The sequence below is a fragment of the Aspergillus costaricaensis genome, assembly GCF_003184835.1.
Source record: "Aspergillus costaricaensis CBS 115574 unplaced genomic scaffold BO79scaffold_10, whole genome shotgun sequence".
Lineage (NCBI taxonomy): Eukaryota > Fungi > Ascomycota > Eurotiomycetes > Eurotiales > Aspergillaceae > Aspergillus > Aspergillus costaricensis.
Genome location: NW_020291810.1, coordinates 252,189 through 268,521, shown reverse-complemented (window position 1 = coordinate 268,521; position 16,333 = coordinate 252,189). Strand labels below are relative to the sequence as shown.

General features: G+C 47.2%; 6 protein-coding genes across 6 annotated transcripts; 4 read left to right on the top strand and 2 right to left on the bottom strand.

Annotated features, from left to right (window-relative positions):
• Positions 1–411: 411 nt before the first annotated feature.
• Positions 412–1,263, top strand: BO79DRAFT_262154 (putative C2H2 finger domain protein; the record flags this gene model as incomplete). The annotated part of the gene is made up of 2 exons (XM_025686559.1): positions 412–864; positions 922–1,263. The coding sequence occupies exons 1-2, from the start codon at positions 463–465 to the stop codon at positions 1,261–1,263; spliced, it is 744 nt and encodes a 247-aa protein (XP_025541329.1). The 5' UTR covers positions 412–462.
• Positions 1,264–1,822: 559 nt separating this feature from the next.
• On the top strand, positions 1,823–2,740 carry BO79DRAFT_143666 (uncharacterized protein; the record flags this gene model as incomplete). The annotated part of the gene is made up of 1 exon (XM_025678338.1): positions 1,823–2,740. One exon carries the CDS (start codon positions 1,823–1,825, stop codon positions 2,738–2,740), a length of 918 nt encoding a protein of 305 aa, XP_025541328.1.
• Positions 2,741–2,884: 144 nt separating this feature from the next.
• On the bottom strand, positions 2,885–4,704 carry BO79DRAFT_208324 (alpha-keto acid decarboxylase family protein). Its single transcript, XM_025682372.1, has one exon. The coding sequence runs from the start codon at positions 4,695–4,697 to the stop codon at positions 2,979–2,981; it is 1,719 nt and encodes a 572-aa protein (XP_025541327.1). The 5' UTR covers positions 4,698–4,704; the 3' UTR covers positions 2,885–2,978.
• A 1,242-nt stretch (positions 4,705–5,946) lies between these two features.
• On the bottom strand, positions 5,947–9,330 carry BO79DRAFT_253271 (pyruvate decarboxylase; the record flags this gene model as incomplete). The annotated part of the gene is made up of 11 exons (XM_025685986.1): positions 5,947–6,261; positions 6,317–7,662; positions 7,709–7,882; positions 7,929–8,157; positions 8,214–8,467; positions 8,519–8,588; positions 8,655–8,831; positions 8,888–8,970; positions 9,032–9,067; positions 9,114–9,218; positions 9,267–9,330. 11 exons carry the CDS (start codon positions 9,328–9,330, stop codon positions 5,947–5,949), a joined length of 2,853 nt encoding a protein of 950 aa, XP_025541326.1.
• A 1,576-nt stretch (positions 9,331–10,906) lies between these two features.
• Positions 10,907–12,971, top strand: BO79DRAFT_236675 (general amidase GmdA). Its single transcript, XM_025684607.1, has 5 exons — positions 10,907–11,194; positions 11,259–12,092; positions 12,145–12,192; positions 12,245–12,656; positions 12,706–12,971. Exons 1-5 carry the CDS (start codon positions 10,925–10,927, stop codon positions 12,831–12,833), a joined length of 1,692 nt encoding a protein of 563 aa, XP_025541325.1. The 5' UTR covers positions 10,907–10,924; the 3' UTR covers positions 12,834–12,971.
• A 1,850-nt stretch (positions 12,972–14,821) lies between these two features.
• BO79DRAFT_253269 (putative acetyl xylan esterase (Axe1)) lies at positions 14,822–15,946 on the top strand (the record flags this gene model as incomplete). Its single annotated transcript, XM_025685985.1, has 6 exons — positions 14,822–14,959; positions 15,062–15,241; positions 15,308–15,409; positions 15,467–15,566; positions 15,620–15,699; positions 15,761–15,946. The coding sequence occupies 6 exons, from the start codon at positions 14,822–14,824 to the stop codon at positions 15,944–15,946; spliced, it is 786 nt and encodes a 261-aa protein (XP_025541324.1).
• Between the last annotated feature and the right edge of the window lie 387 nt (positions 15,947–16,333).

Below are 16,333 nucleotides of genomic sequence, written 5' to 3'. Positions count from 1 at the left end.
AGTTCCTCCCTGAGTGCAAGTGAGATTACAGCCGTACATACTAGTCATGTCCAGTAATTCACAAATTTGGCCATCACAGCGCCAAACCTGTTAATGGAAGGCTTAGTCTAGCTTTATCCAACTCATCACAATATCAATGGAAGGGCTAGTTGCCCCTGTGAACTCTTGGAAACAGTCAGTGCAGCACTCCCAACCTATGATTTAGCCGCCGCACATGTCTGCACAGAGTAATTAAGCGCCGGCTGAGGGGGAATTGTTCCATATATAGCTTTGGGTGCACATTAAGGGGGTATTCCCGGCGTCTCGAAGGTGTTGAGGATTCACAGGTCCGGAATTAGCCGCCGTGAATCCACCACAGGTTTAAATTCTTTACTTCTTCATCCAACTGTTGTATCTCTACAAACTACTCACTATCACTTTGCAGACTTATACTACTCACTTAGACTATCACAGATCAGCGACATGGGCGACTTGGGACCATACCTCGACTACGATGGTGAAGACTACATCTGTACTATCTGCGACAGATGGTTCAGGACTGAAGGTGCGCTTTTTGCCCACTGCAGAGCAACCACACGACATGAATGGTGTGAGAGATGTCGTCGGGTATTTGTCTCAGAAGACTCGAAGAATGCACACATCCGAGCATCCAAGAGACATAATGTTTGTCGTTCCTGTCGCGAACCAATAGACTTTGAAACCGATGACGATCTTCGAAACCATCTGGTGGATGATCATTATGCTTGTCTTGAATGCAATATCTTCCTCAAGTCTGCTGAGGATATCCTAAGCCATGATATCTCTGTCCACTATTATTGCGATAGCTGCGACAGATATTTCGGCAATGAAAACAACTTAAGAATGGTAAGCTGACAAACATTATCGTGGTTGTGTGAAACTTTCTGATAGTTGTCTTTCCAGCACCGGCAGAAGCACCAACCCAAGGACGTGGAATGCTATGGCTGTTATCATAGCTTCAAGTCATTCTCCGGGATGCTAATTCATCTGGAATCAGGGGCCTGTCAGTCGGGGGTTTCGGAAGAGACGATTGATGATTTAGCGGGGGAGTGTTACCAAAGCAGGAAATATATCGTTGAAACAGATGGAGGCTGGCATTATGAGTGTCCAGACTGTGAGAGGCAGTTCTGGAAGCTATCTGCGCTGTATCAACATGTTGAGGATGTCCCTGCCTGCTCCTATCTTGCGACTGGGGATGGTTGTCTGGCTAAGCTTGAACGCTTTATGGCTTCCAGGTTGCCATGACTCCATGCATCCCTCCTTGACTACTGCGACTCGCTCCTTCTTGCTAGAGACATAATCACAGCAGTTGTGTGAATTGAGTCTCCAGGTTAACACGGTACCGTATCATCCATTCATCCCAGGTGCATAGAAGTGACGGCGGGTCCGTATTAACAATTGCGCATCCTGATGAACGCATAATTGGAGTGACAGCTCCGTATTAACGGCTGTGCGTACTGATGCATGTAGTTGAAGTGAATAATCAACTCAATTCTAAAACTATAAAAGGACCGTGTGAAGCCCATTCCCCGATCTTCTCTACATATCTCAAATTGTATCTTAGAATTTTCAGTTCGCACTTTGCAACACCACTCTTTGGAAGAGAAAGTAATATACCATGATGCGTGTTTACAAGTTCTATCTCGCCCTAGTGGCCATCTCTCTAGCCCTATGCTTGGCCAACTCAACCATCGACTCTTCTTTGACCTCACTAGCGACTAGCCTGGCGATAACACGGACAACACTGGCACCACGTCTACTGAAGTCAACAATGAACTCTACCACAGACATCCCACCAACGACCATGACTAGGCCTTCTTTACTACTATCAACGGTATCATCATCGTCATCATCTTCAGCAACAACAACAACCTACTTCATCATCCTCCGCACCAGCAACACCACCCATCTCGACAACCTAGGCGCCAGCATCCTCAACGTGAACGGCACAACCAACCAAACCACCGCCATCTTCAACTGCCAAAGCAGCAAGCTCGGCAACTGTCTCATCACAGTGCCAGTATCAGCAACGAATGGCCCGTCAACTGCAGAACTCACTCTCACGAGCGTCGACTCAGTCACTCCCTTAACCCATCGTCTGAAGTCCCCCACGTCACTGGTAGTTCAATATGCGATCCATACGTACGTGGTTCGATGCGACATTACAGCCTCCTTTAACGCTTCCTGTACAACTACAGACTATGCTTGGGAGTCCTCTGACGCCTCCACGTTCTCTTATACGTCTACTTATTTGAGGACGGTCTCGGCTCTGACCTATATGTCTATTCCCATTACAGCTGGATTAGAGAAGTTGGATAGATCGGTTGCTGTGCCTACAGCGGTTGCAGACCCTACTGCATCTGCCACAGAAGGAACGGGACCACATCCTGAAGAGCATTTCAGGAGCCCATTGGCGTGGATAGCGGCCCCAATCGTGCTTCTGGTTGTTGCGGGTGCTTTGATTGCTGGCGTTATGTTTTGGCGGAAACGGAAGAGATCTGCTGATCAGCCGGCATCATCGGAGGGTGAGGAAGATACGTCCTGGGGTGTGTTTGGGAAGGCGGAGCTGCCGACGGCGGGGTGTGGTATTGTGGAGGCTCCGGGACATGAGCAGGAGTGGGTCGAGTTGGTCGCGGTTGGGAATGAGATATCGGAGCTGCCGACGAATTGGAATGTGGCGGAGTTGCCGGCTACTTGGGAGGTGGCGGAGTTGCCTGGGTAGGGAGGATGATATGATGTGTGGTTGGTGGGTGTGAGATATGAGGGTGGGTATGGAGTCTTGGGGGCTACAGGGTATCTAATGGCATTGAGTGAAGATTCTGGACATGAATTGTGATAGCATGGTGAGCAAGTTTATGTGTATTGACGCAGTAATAAGATTAGATACAGTCCTCTTCAATTATCACTGCCAAAATAGTTTAAGTATTTCTCCCTGTATTACTCTTCGTGTATCACTCTACCTATGCACCGGTCTGTCTTTGCTGATCGATAAGAATCGACAAAGGTCCGATAGGAGCATCCTCCCGATCTAGCATTATCTCAACCATACGAAGCTCCTTCCCATTGCTGACAACATCATTCGAAAGAACATCCTGTAGCTCTTTCCAAGTTTCAACTGATGCTGTAAAAGTATCTTCGCTAGCTCCGAAGAAGCTAGGAGCTTGTAGATATCTCCAACGCGACACGTCGTTGTATCCCTGCTTCCGACCGTGGATGCACCGCTCAATAGTGTATCCGTCGTTGTTGATAAGGAAGACCACGACATTCAGCTTCAGTCGAATGATTGTGGACAGTTCCTGTGCGGTCATCTGGAAACTACCATCGCCAATGAGAAGGACTGTGCGTGCATCTTTGATGCCGTGGTACTTGTTTGATGCCATCAGCTCCTCCTGCGCGAGTGCAGCACCCTGAGCTCCTGGTAGCATGTATCCGATGGACAGCCAAGTCACGGGTGCGAAGAGGCGGGTGTGCTTAGGCAATGCCATCTCACGGACACCATATCCTGCCGTGCCTGTCTCTCCCAGTAAGATGTCGCCTGGACGAAGGAAGTTCGCAAACACTCGCCACAGCTTATCCTGAGAAATGGGTTTGTCTCCTTCCACTTCGGAGAATGAGGCGAGTTTATCACGGGGAAGGTTAGGATAAGGTTCATAGCGATGGATTCGGTTAAGGTCGATATTCTGAATTATACGGGATGTGGTGAGCTTGGCAGGAATGTCCCGTATGATCTCCGTGCCAAATTTGACTTCGTTATCAGTGAACAGAATAGCAACGTCGGGCTTAGGGATGATCTGGTAGAAGTAGGAATTGGTGGAGCTGAAGTGTGGCCCAAAACACAACACCAGGTCTGCTCCATTGTAGAAGTCTTGTACTTCAGTCGGGTCGTAGTTGCCGCGGTAGATTCCATGGAAGTTTGGCCGTGTGTCATCTACCAAACCTTTCCCGAAATTGGTGGTCCACGTCGGGAAGTTTGTAGCATTGATGATCTTCTGCACCTCATCCACAATGCCTATCGGTCTGATTTCTCCATCGACGAGAATAATCGGTTGCTTTGCTCCATAGATGCGTTCCAGAATTCTTGCCACGACATCATCTTGGGTCTGGGAAGGAACAGGCTCGGGCGTGCTGACGGCGAGCGCGAGTCTTTCATCTGACACATACTGGTGCACCATATCCATTGGCACCTCGATATAGACCGGTCGGCTATGAAGGAGGCACAGTCGTAGTACTTCATCAATTTGTGCTGGAGCGGTGCGTGGATCCCGCAAGCTGGCCTGGGCGATAGTCAAATGTTCGTAGATCTTAGCGAAGCGCCCATATTCGCCATCGTTGAATGTATGATGGACTAATTTGCGTCCCTCCTGCAAGTCCCGAGCTGGTGTTCCCACAATGTGCACGACAGGCGCCCGTTCAGTGTAGGCTCCTGCGATCGCATTGACAGCAGATAGCTCCCCGACACCGAAAGTGGTGACAACGGCGCCAATGCCTTTGATTCGGGCGTACCCGTCGGCGGCGTAGGCGGCGTTTAGCTCGTTCGCGTTACCGACCCATCGCAAACCGGCCGGCTCCACATAGTCGAGCAAAGTGAGGTTAAAATCACCGGGTACACCGTGGACGGAAGCTACGCCCAGGTCTTTGAGCCGACGGAAGAGATATTCAGCGACTTTGATGGAAGGCATGTTGAAATCGTGGCAGATGGAGAAGAGCAAAGAACTCCGTTACGAACCGCGGTTCTTATCAACTTATCAAGGTTACCCCGCCCGTGACCCTTTTCTCCGACTCGCCGATTCTCCGATACCCGGTCCGGTGGGAGCGCCGCTGCCCGCCAATAACCGCTCGATTCTCTCCTCTTTGGATATTATTCCACTATCCTTAGCAGATGGGTATGGAGGGGGAGTTCTAGTGAGAAAATATGGTGTTTCATGTAGCTTTGAGTGACTGTCACTACTGGTAAGTCCGTTCCAATTTTCCTTAGAATCCTATCAGTAGTCCTAGATAGTATATATTTCGATCGAATTAACTAGTCTGACTGAACCAAAACAACAGTTTATTCGTCCGAGAGTGTGAATACTATCCCAAAAATAATTGCAATATTTACGGACATCTATAATAACAAAACCATTTCAATAACTGGAGACGAATTAAGTAATGAGAATTGATGCCCAGATTTATGAAGTCATGTTAGCCCAAAGCAGAAGTTCCACGCGGAGATCCTTATCAATGCCATTGATCAGATAAGAAACAGCATCCACAGAAAAGCCACGTGATGACATTAGCTGCTCATCATCACGTGGCATATGGTCCTGAAATTGATAAGACCAATTATTTCTCATACTAAGACTAGCGCAATTGTAATTATATTCATAAGAATAACGAAGTAATATGAGACCCATTAATTCAGTTATATACTACCATATCCTTTCATACTTGAAAGAAATATTATTATAATAAGGCAAAGAATCATTTACTTATACGACTTTACTACTCTCTAGATTAAGATGTAGCAGAAAAGTATGAATATCTTTCTTCTAGCTTTTTTCGAATTTCTTGATCTCTTAACTTCTTTCCTGTGAATCGTTTTCTAGATATAATTTCTTATTATATATATTTATAGTTCCCTACAACTCTTGCACCTGTTTTTAATCAGACAAGATGGAATATAAATATAGTAACTAATATAAAGATATCCAATGAAGAATGATATTGTTATTCTGCGGTCATTCTGTCGTGAGTGTTTATATATCTGTGCTATGTATAGCTCTGCAGTTTGCGTCATCTACCCTAGAAAATTCTGTAAATATTGTCGAATCATTGTCAATCTTAAATTTGATATGCCAACAGCGAAAACTAGCCGAAAGACGTGCATACATATTCCAATGTCGTAGAAGAGAACTATGGCAAATATGGACTGTCCTTAGTGTCGCAATATTAGGCCTCTTTGCCCCTCGTGCCAACAGCCAAGCCAAAGCGTTGAAGTGAGGAGCTGATGTCGCTGGGATCGATGCAGCACTCCAAGAAGGCAAGCTTCTTGGGTTCATGCTCAGCACGTCTTAGGGCTATCAATAAGTCTGTAGTGGTTTTGATCTGCGCTGAAAACATCGGAGGGTCTGAACAAGTTTCCGTGAGTTTGTGGTCGACGTATGGGTTATCGTAGATGGCATGAAAAGTGCTGCAGAGGCTATTCGCCAATGAGGTATAATTCCAGTTCGAGTAATAGTTGTAAGGTCCATCATGGATTGCAGTCTAGAAATAGTAAGACAACCATTTTCTGTTATGAATGTTTCTCACCTGAACTCACCTCTATTGCGTATCCTAGATTATTGAAAACAAAGATGATGGGATTGAGCCTAAGGCTAATCATGGTGCTCAATTCCTGGACCGTCATGCGAAAGCTACCGTCTCCGATCATCAAGATGACTCGTTGATTTGGCCGGCCGAGTTGATAACCAAGAGTGGCCGGAAGGCTCCACCCGATAGAACCATACACCATCTGCATCTGATAATCGGCGCCCCAGGGCAACTTGATCATTTGCCCATTGAACCAGCTATCACCGGTATCAGCGAAGACGGAATGTTCGGGTCCTATCACCTCTTGAATGCCACCGAGGATGGTGGACAGCGAGAGCTTTGAGGTATCTATAGTTGCTCGTTTGACTTTGACAGTTGGGATTATCCCGTTGAGTTGCACAGTACCTTTGTGTTGGATATTAGACTGGGCGATAAGTTTTATCAACTCATTGAGCGGTATATCTGTGTAACTCTCATCACATGGAATAGTGACAGATCCGTCCTGGAGGTCGAGGATACGATGCGATTCTTCTCGAATATTGAGACAGCCCAAGGTGTGGTAGTCAGTCCAACGACACCCAACCATAACCCATAAATCAGAATTCATGAAAACCTTTTCACTTTTGTGATCGCTTGCAGTGGACCAAAAAGTTCCCAAAAACTGAGGATGGTCTTCAGGGACAAGAGACTTGCCGTCTGGTTGGACCAGGACCGGGCAACCGAGTTTATCGATGAGGGAGACCAACACGTGAGGGAGAACAGTTTGGCGCACATGGGCCCCAACCAGTAAAATAGGCTGTTTCGCCCCGTTCCAGCAATTAGTAACCGCGTCAACGGCATTGAGGGCGCGGTCCATCTCGAATAATTCAGGACCATTGATGGGCAGAGGTCCAGGGGGTGTGCAAGGCGCCTGGGCAACATCTGTAGGTATCTCGATGTACACCGGACGTGATGCGTTCAAACAGTTGGTGATCGCACTATCGAGAGCCTCCGCAGGATTTTGCGAGCTTGAGAGACGTACAGACAGTGCCGTGACTTGGTCGAACATTTGCAAAGCTTGGTCTTTGTCATTTGTGCCTAGTGTATGATGGACCAGTTGCTTGTCTTCGAACGCTTTTTGCGGTGGACAGCCGGATATGACCACTACTCTCAGGCCTTCTGAGTATGCACCAGCAATGGCATTGATTAAAGAAAGACCTCCAACCATAAATGTTACGAATACAACTGCGACTTTACCGGGCGAAGTTCGAGCGTAGCCATCTGCAGCATATCCGGCGTTCAACTCTGTACAGCATCCGATCATGCGTATGGATCCATTTTTCAGTAACTCGTCAAGTAAGCCCAAGTTGAAGTCGCCTATTGACGTTAGCATGCGCCTCTGGCTTGGCACCCTCTGACATACCAGGTACTGCAAAGTAGTCCGTGACTCCCAGCTCCTCCAATCGGTAGGCTAGTCTGGTGCCCACAGTAAACTGTTCAGGACAGAACCGCGGTTCCAATTGTGCAGTTAGTCTGACAGGAGTAGATTGTACTTTATCGTCTGCGATTCGAAGAACGGCCCGTCCTTCCATTTCTCCTGAATAGATTTAGCATATTCTCGCCTGAACGAACGGATTTCATACCAGTCTCCATACGCTCATACACCTTCGGCAGCTCGTGTACATCAAGAACATTGTAAGACGGAATGATTCCTGAACGGCAGGCAATTTCCAGTGCTGCTTCTGTCTCGTGGCGATTACCCACGTAACTCCCTTTTATAGTGATATTTCGAAGGACGATCGTAAATATGTCTGCGTTCATGCAGCCTGGTGGCAAGCCGACGGCAACAATGGTTCCCATTGTCTTGACGTACTGTATTTGTTCTGGATTAGGTCTTGCACTAGAAGGCTTTAAATAGAAATACGAACGTGAATAGCGTCGTCAAATGGCTTTGTCGTTGAGCTGACGACGATTACTGCGTTGGGCCCCCCTTGAGTAACTTCTTTGATCTCTTCGATTAGGTCTGATGAAGATTTGTAGTCGACAAAGTAGTCGGCGCCCAATTTCTCGACGCACATTTTCCTCTTGGATTCGCCTGCTGAAATTGCCAGAACGCGGTACCCGCATGCCTTTGCAAACTGGCACGCTAATGTACCAAGACCTCCACCTGCTCCTGCAATTGCTAGGAGGAGTTAGGTTAAGAGATTATTATCTAAAATAAAGACATACATACCAACTAACTCTCCTTGCTCGAGCTTGCACTCTTTGAGTGCTTTGTACACCGTGAGACCAGCGCACAATATCTTCGTAGCCAAGTTAGATCGTCAACAGCAAGATGGTGAAGGAAGCATCTCTGTACTGGTACATACTGGAGCAGCTTGGTCGAGGGGCATGCCAGATGGTATGCGGACTGCGTTCTCTGCTTTGCACACACAATACTGCTGGAAGGTTCCATCGACGGTATATCCAGAAAGCTGGATATGTGGACATAGTGGTTGGGAACCACGAGAGCAGAAGCCACAGACTTCGCAGGTCCTATTCACCCACTGTAGCAATTTGTGAGCATACACCTACTGGGTAAATATCTTTGTGGCATACACACCTGTATGCCGACTTTGTCACCGATGGAGATATCCCTGACATCCTTGCCATGAGCCACGACTATGCCAACCCCCTCGTGGCCGCCTTTGGATAAGGTAAGCTACACATACAATGTGGATCAGAAGAGATCATCCAATCAACCTACCAACGAGGTTGTCTTTTGGCTTCACAGGCCAGTGTCCTATAGCTCGTCAGCAATGTATTGCGGAATTAAAGAGACTACAGACCTTTCCACGCGTGAAAGTCGGTATGACAAACGCCTGAAAACTGAACTTTGACCAATATCTCATCCACACGGTACTTGGGGACATCAATTGTGGCAAGTTCAAGACCTAAACCGATTTAGCCGAACACCCTCTCAACGGTAGCTTCCGACTTACGTTCACCATGTGACTTGGAAATATATGCCTTTTGGGAGACCGGAATTTCCCAACCTTGTGGCATTGTTTGCGACATCGTCATAAGGCGTTATGGGCTTCCAGTCAATACTATGACTTCCGAATCTCGTGGGCCTTCGGCGTTGTCAGCATTTATAAGATCAGGCCGTATCTTAGCCAGGCAACGGACCGTCGATTTCAACTTATATACACCACCATTGTGGCATCCTCTTCTGGACAGGAGCATCACTACCCTTACTTCTTATCTAAAATCCATGTACAAAATATACTTTTACTGTATTCTTGTACCTTGTTTTGCTTACTTCTGCCCTAGAGGGCCTGTCTTAACATCATACAATGCTAAGGGTCCTATGATCAAAACTTAAAGATGTTATGCTCCAGTCAAGGCATATGAAGAGGGCAAGCCATCAGTAATTTGGGCCAAGTGTACGAGATAACTCTCGGCAACTGCAGCATTCCTGATGTAGTAACTGGTTGTAGCAGATGGAATTTGTATTGGCTTAAAAGTTACACGGCGTACAATGCAACCTGCTAGGAGAGCAGGAAAACTTACGTTATCGGCTCTGGTTACACAGTGCGGATCCTGATTCACTGAAGGCTAAGGTGTTCTCCTGAAGGCATTGCCGACTGAGACAATATCTTCCATATTTTGCTCTGCACATTATCCATAAATGTATTTGCAACAAAGCCCGAGAAATCCACTACGAGTGAAAGCTGATCCAAAAGCAAACCCGAATCCACGAAGCAGAAAATGTGATCACCAAGCTGTTTTCCTTCTCCTCGGTATGCTTAGAGCTTGGAATGGCACTGTCTATGGCATCCAGGTTACAACTGTTCGATGATCTGCATAGTCTGGTTGTATCCTGATTGCCAAATATTCACCTCATGATGAATGATTGCCACACATCCCTTGCTTTGCCAATGACGCCACTCGTTAGTCTTTGAAGTGATTGTGGGACCCAAAATTGTATGAGGCGTGATCTATACTAACGTCTGATGAGCACAAGATTGCCTTCCATATGGTTCTATGCTATCTATCGAGATCATATTACTATGTGCATTAACGATAAGTCTCGGTGTAGTAAAGTTCGCGATGTATTGGCATTGCTGATCATCGGTCTGCAAGGGGTGATAAATCAATTCCGCGGCTCTTCTTTATTATGTCAAAATAGGTCTTTGCACCAAGTCGGAGGTTATGGGAAAAAGAAATCATCTGCAAAATGGTGAATTACTTCTCATATGCTAACTTCTGAGCCCTGCAGATACGCTAGACTATGTGAGCTACGCTTTTGGCTTGGATCTCATTTTCAAGGTGCTCCTTTTTCTAAGACGGACGGGATCAGTCAATATGCTGAGAGCGAAATTCGGAATTCTTTATTGGAAGCTTGTTAAGCAGACAGCAGTCTCGAACTGTATGGCCTTTCTTAACTAATGGTCTGTGCATGAATCGCTTCTTCCCCTGTGATTATACTAGCGCAGTTGTGTCTGTATACAGAAGAATGACTAAGCAGTATCGGGCCGATGACTCCGACATGCATGGAATGTGCCGCTGTGAATGAGTCAATCAATTGTGTCGCGCTGGTATAGTTAGTTATCCATCAACCGCTTCCCTCATACAGAATAACAACCTCAAAGAATCAATGCATTCCGAAACGCCATCCTGGCAGAAGGCAGCCCAGGCTAAACGCCAGGCTATTCTGGATGCAATTCCCCAGAAATGGAGAATCCAGTATGACACGCTGCCTATTGATGTCACGGGTGAATTTATCCAGGGGTACTTGACCCCCCGTGAGATAGAGATTACTGAAGCAGATGCTGTTGTGATCACAAGTCAAACCACCTCAGGCAGTTGGAGTGCTGTCGAAGTGACGGAAGCTTTCTGTCATAGAGCTGCTATTGCTCATCAACTTGTATGTTGTCCAGCCATCGATGTTATTACTTTGAGGTGCATCGCGTCTGTTGACTTCAGTGTAGGTGAATTGTCTACATGAGGTATTCTTCGAAGATGCCATTCGTGTTGCCAAGGAACTCGACGAGCATTTGGCAGCGACAGGAAAACCAAAAGGCCCGTTGCATGGACTTCCAGTAAGTCTGAAGGACCAATTCCATGTCAAAGGTGTCGACACAACTATGGGCTACGTGGGCTGGATCGGCACCTATCAAGGCAAGAAAGATGACCCCCGCCATAGGGTGACAGAGAGTGAACTCGTACGGGAACTTCGCAATCTCGGAGCTGTGTTGTTTTGTAAAACCAGTGTTCCCGTCACACTCATGTCAGGAGAGACAACAAACCAAATCATTGGTTATACATGGAACCCCAAGAATCGCAATCTATCGAGTGGTGGAAGTTCTGGTGGAGAAGGGGCTCTACTTGCTCTCCGCGGTTCACCGGCGGGTTTCGGTACCGATATTGGTGGTAGTGTTCGGATACCTGCTTCTTTCAACGGGATCTTTGGGCTGCGTCCTTGTGCAGGAAGAATTCCGTATGAAGGCGCGGCGAACTCTATTGACGGCCAAAACACCATTTTGTCGGTAATTGGCCCGTTGGCCACAAGTATTGGGGGATTGAAGTTACTTTTCAGAGCCATTCTCTCCCAGGAGCCATGGCAGTACGACCCTCTCTCTTTGCCGTTGCCATGGAGAGAGGATATCGAGGGTCAAACGAAAAAGTTGATTACGCAGAAGGATAGTACCGCTTCTCAACTCACGTTTGGTATCATGCGACATGATGGACGTGTCAAGCCCCAACCGTCTGTGAAGGTGGCTATGGATCTCATGGAACGCATTTTGAGGGACTTGGGCCACCAGGTAATCAGAGATGAAAAACCTTTTTGCTGCACTGATCTAACACGCGTATTAGGTCATAGAATGGGACCCTAAGTTGTGCCGCGAAGGACAAGAAATTGCGGTACGTCAAAGTCTGGCATACATAGCGAGGATAGTGTGCTGATGCTCCGCAGAGCGAAACCTACGATATGGACGGTGGCGAAGACCTTCTGAGTCACATTGCCTTGTCAGGAGAGGCACAAATCCCTCAGTGCTCTGTTGAACCAGTGAAGCACTTCAATGCTAGAGAGGTGGCGGAACTCAACGTGCAGAAAAGGGAATACCAAAAGAAGTATCTGGACTACTGGAACAGCACGGCCAAGTTAACCACAACTGGAAGGCCAGTTGATGCTGTCATCTGCCCAACCGCGCCTCATGCAGCTGTAATCCCGGGAAAATACCGCCATACTGGGTATACTACGTTTATCAACACTCTGGATTATACGAGCTTGGTAGTTCCTATATGCTGTGCTGACAAGCATCTTTCGTCCATGAACGAACGGTCAGAGTTTCTGAATGAGTTGGATCGGAAGATCTACGAAGAGTGTAAGTAGGCCTTTTCTCGTCCATCTTAAGCGAATCCTGACATTATTAGACGATCCGGAAATCTACCACGGAGCACCCATTGGACTACAATTATTCGGCAGGCGGTTGGAAGAAGAAAAGATCATCATGATCGCTGAATATCTTTCCGAAAAAGTCAAAGTTTATACCGGACAATGAGAACTGGAGACTTCGTCCACAGATCCGGAATCAATCATTCGACGACTGCTTGGTTAGGTCCAACCTACTCAGGACGTACACCATGTGCAAAAAGCACGCTTTCGTTGGCATTGATGAGAATATAGCGTCGAATTACTGATTGCGAATTGTATATAATGGCTTTAGTCATAGTCAAATCTAAGTCAGCCTATATCGCCTTCACCCCGAAGACGCCCAGAATGATAGCACCTTCGGAGTTGAGGATCAGGACAAACCTCAAATAAGGACAGGCCGCTGGATATCTATTCACCTATTCACGGCAGCCCGCCAACGAAATAACTAACCGACCCCGATGTGCTAACGGTACGGTAGATAATGTCTTCGTAGTTCGTGCTCAATATTGTGGTCTCGGCAACCAATTCTGCCATTTAATAGTTATACCAAGGCAACCTTTAGATCTACTGCGGGCCAGCATGAAGTGGATATCAGCGCAGTCTGTGCTATTGAGAAGTGCAGCCGAGGAGCGCATTGAAGGTGATGGCTGTCACAGTCCAGGACAACATGACGAACGTTGGTATTCCGAGGAACGAGAGCTACCTGATGCAGATGGTAATGAGGATGCCTAGAGATGTAGTAGGTGGGTCCTAAAAACTATGCTCAAGTTGGGATGACAATTGCCGTGTGTCAGTCTTTTCCCTTATACCCAGAGGTATTCCATGGAATGTCCACTAGCTTTCGAAGATACGATATCCGTCTCCCTTGACTGGATGGATAAAACTATTTGCAATTTATTTGATACTACACTAGTTCATTCTGACTACAGTCATGTTTGGCTGGTATTCCCTCAGAGCTTATTACTGAACTTGTGCAAATCAATATATTGCCTGATGCAAAAAAGTTGAAGCGTAGCAGCGGAAAAGGACCGAGCCTTGGGAATCACCTAGCATCTATAACCTTCCTCTTACCATTAATTTTCTTATGGGGCAAGCTTGTACATATTAAGGGTGGCCTACTACGTGGCTCTGCTGGAACCATTTTGCACAACTAATAGATGCGAGTAATTGCACCTACTTTGGTCTCTTCCACAAAGTATCTCAGGAAATGCAACCTGCAACGATGCTCGACCGCAATCCCAGGCAGCCATCTCTGCTCTACAGGGATCACCTTTAGTTGTTCGGTCCACGCTTGAAAATTTAGTGACCTCACTCTAAGCTGCAGTGGCAGACTGTCAGGGAAAATAAACGCTTGTATGCTTTTGCCACGGCTCAAAACACATGACACTCCCCACAAAGGAATGAAGCTGCATGTCAATAGAGTACTTCTACGATAGGTGCCACCGGCCACTGCTGCCTATATACATTGGTTTCCCCACCTTGTGGACACGCAAACTTAATTTATACCTTTTCTCCATTTGGCACTGCTTATCTTTAGTTGGTGGAAAGATAAGATGATACAAGGTTAGATTAAGTGATGGGCCATCATCTCCCCTCACCCGCAAGAACTTCGGGTCAACTCATAAGTGTGTGGCTGTGCTGTTGGAGCTGTAACAGTTGATGGCCCGAGTATTCTATATGGCATATGAATACTATACGTGCCCTTAGGCTGTGGTGATAGCCACCTGTTTACCATCCAAATCCAGACACCATTTGCATAACACTGTACGTTGATTTGGGTCTGCCTGCTGGTTAGTAGTGATTGAAAAGATATGATCATGGTGTGTGGTGTGGACCTGGGCCCTTTCCCGGACGAAGCTTAAACGAAAATGGAGAACCAGCAAAGTCCGACATCCAGGGATGGATATTAGCCCCGAACCATGACACATAGTTGGAGGCCCTGAACCCACGGTACATTTCCTACAACTCTGTTTCTTTGACTACCTAGCAACCCTTCTGCACCATTGCGGATGTGATCAGCGCTTGCTGACGCGTTCTCTCATTAATTCTTGACGCGCTAAGGTCCAGATGCCCTGCTGAAGAACTGCAGTCTCCAATTTGATACTGAGTTCGAGCATGAATTTGGCTGAGCAGTATCTCTTCAGAGGAGGGAAATTTCAGTACTCACCGGAAGGTCTGGACTTCACCAAGATAGCTGTAACAATCAGCCCACGTTTCTCCGACATCGTGTTGACATTCCTGCTCAGTCAGTTCGTAGGAGTTCAGGCAGGGAAGAAATTATATAAACTCCCATCTACCCTCCAGCTTTTCATTCAAAATATCCTACACCCAATTGTCTTGTTTCTCGTCGACTAGAAAATCTCACCCGCCGCCATATTCAAAAACATCGTCACCGCAGCTCTTCTCTCCTCTGCTCTCGCCAGTGCCTCCACTGCGCACGCAAATGGCAAAGCCCCCTGTGCAAAGGTGCACATGATGCTTGCCCGCGGAACTACTGAAAGCTATCCTGGTCTGCTCGGGTCTTTGACTGACCTGGTCATGGATGCTATTCCGGACAGCGATTATGAGAATATCATCTATCCTGCCACTCAGGAAGGATAGACCCCCAGCTATGAGGAGGGCATCTACAATGGCACTGCTCAGCTGAAGGCTTATGTCAAGGCTTGTCCGGAAACCAAGGTGGTGCTCTTCGGATATTCTCAGGTAGGTCCATGTTCCTGGCATTATGCTTGAAAGAGTATCTTACTGACGCCCTTATAGGGAGCCATGGTTGTGAGCGACATGTTGGCCGGTGGCGGTGATAACGGAACCTTGGGAAATATCACTGCTCCTGCTGTTGATCCTGAAACCGGATCCCACAGTAAGTGACTAACCTGGATGTACGTCAACAAGCTCAATGCTAATTATCGCTAGTCGCCGCTGTCCTTCTTTACGGAGACCCCCGTCACATGCCCAACCAGACGTACAACGTCGGTGATGTGACCGCTACTGGCGTAAGTTATAACCATAACGAATTGGAGGGTATATCAGCTAATGATAATCTACCTCGAACAGAAATACCCCCGCACTCCCGAGCAACTCGCAGCCCTGTCGATGTACGCCGACAGACTCCACGACTACTGCGACGACAAGGATGGCGTTTGCGATGCTGCCGGAACTAACCTCTCCGCTCATCTGGCGTATGCTACCATCTGGGACAAGGTCGCTGCTACTTGGGTTGAGAGCATGATGCAGAAATAAGCTTTAGCTTGATTCGTGAACACGCGATACCGCTAAGGGGTTGTGTTCACCGGGGCCTGGGGCCGAGAATTTTCTTCAGGGGGTGATTAGGTTTCGTTCTTGTAATATAGCAGATTTGCACTTCGTGACATAATGGCAATGTATTATATGTTATTATACTGTCAATATCTAGCTTACAGACCATAACACAGGCTTCTTAGTCCTAAGTCAAATGGAACACGGGGTGCTAACGTACATGCCTTGTTGAATGGCTAGGTGAAAACATGATTCGTTGTTCAGGCACTGCTGTGAACTAGTCCACTGGTCGGACTACAGATGGCCGCGAGCTAAGCCAGTGACTGTGTAGCGTTGCCTCTGACTATCTCTGGAAGTGGGATAGACGCGCAG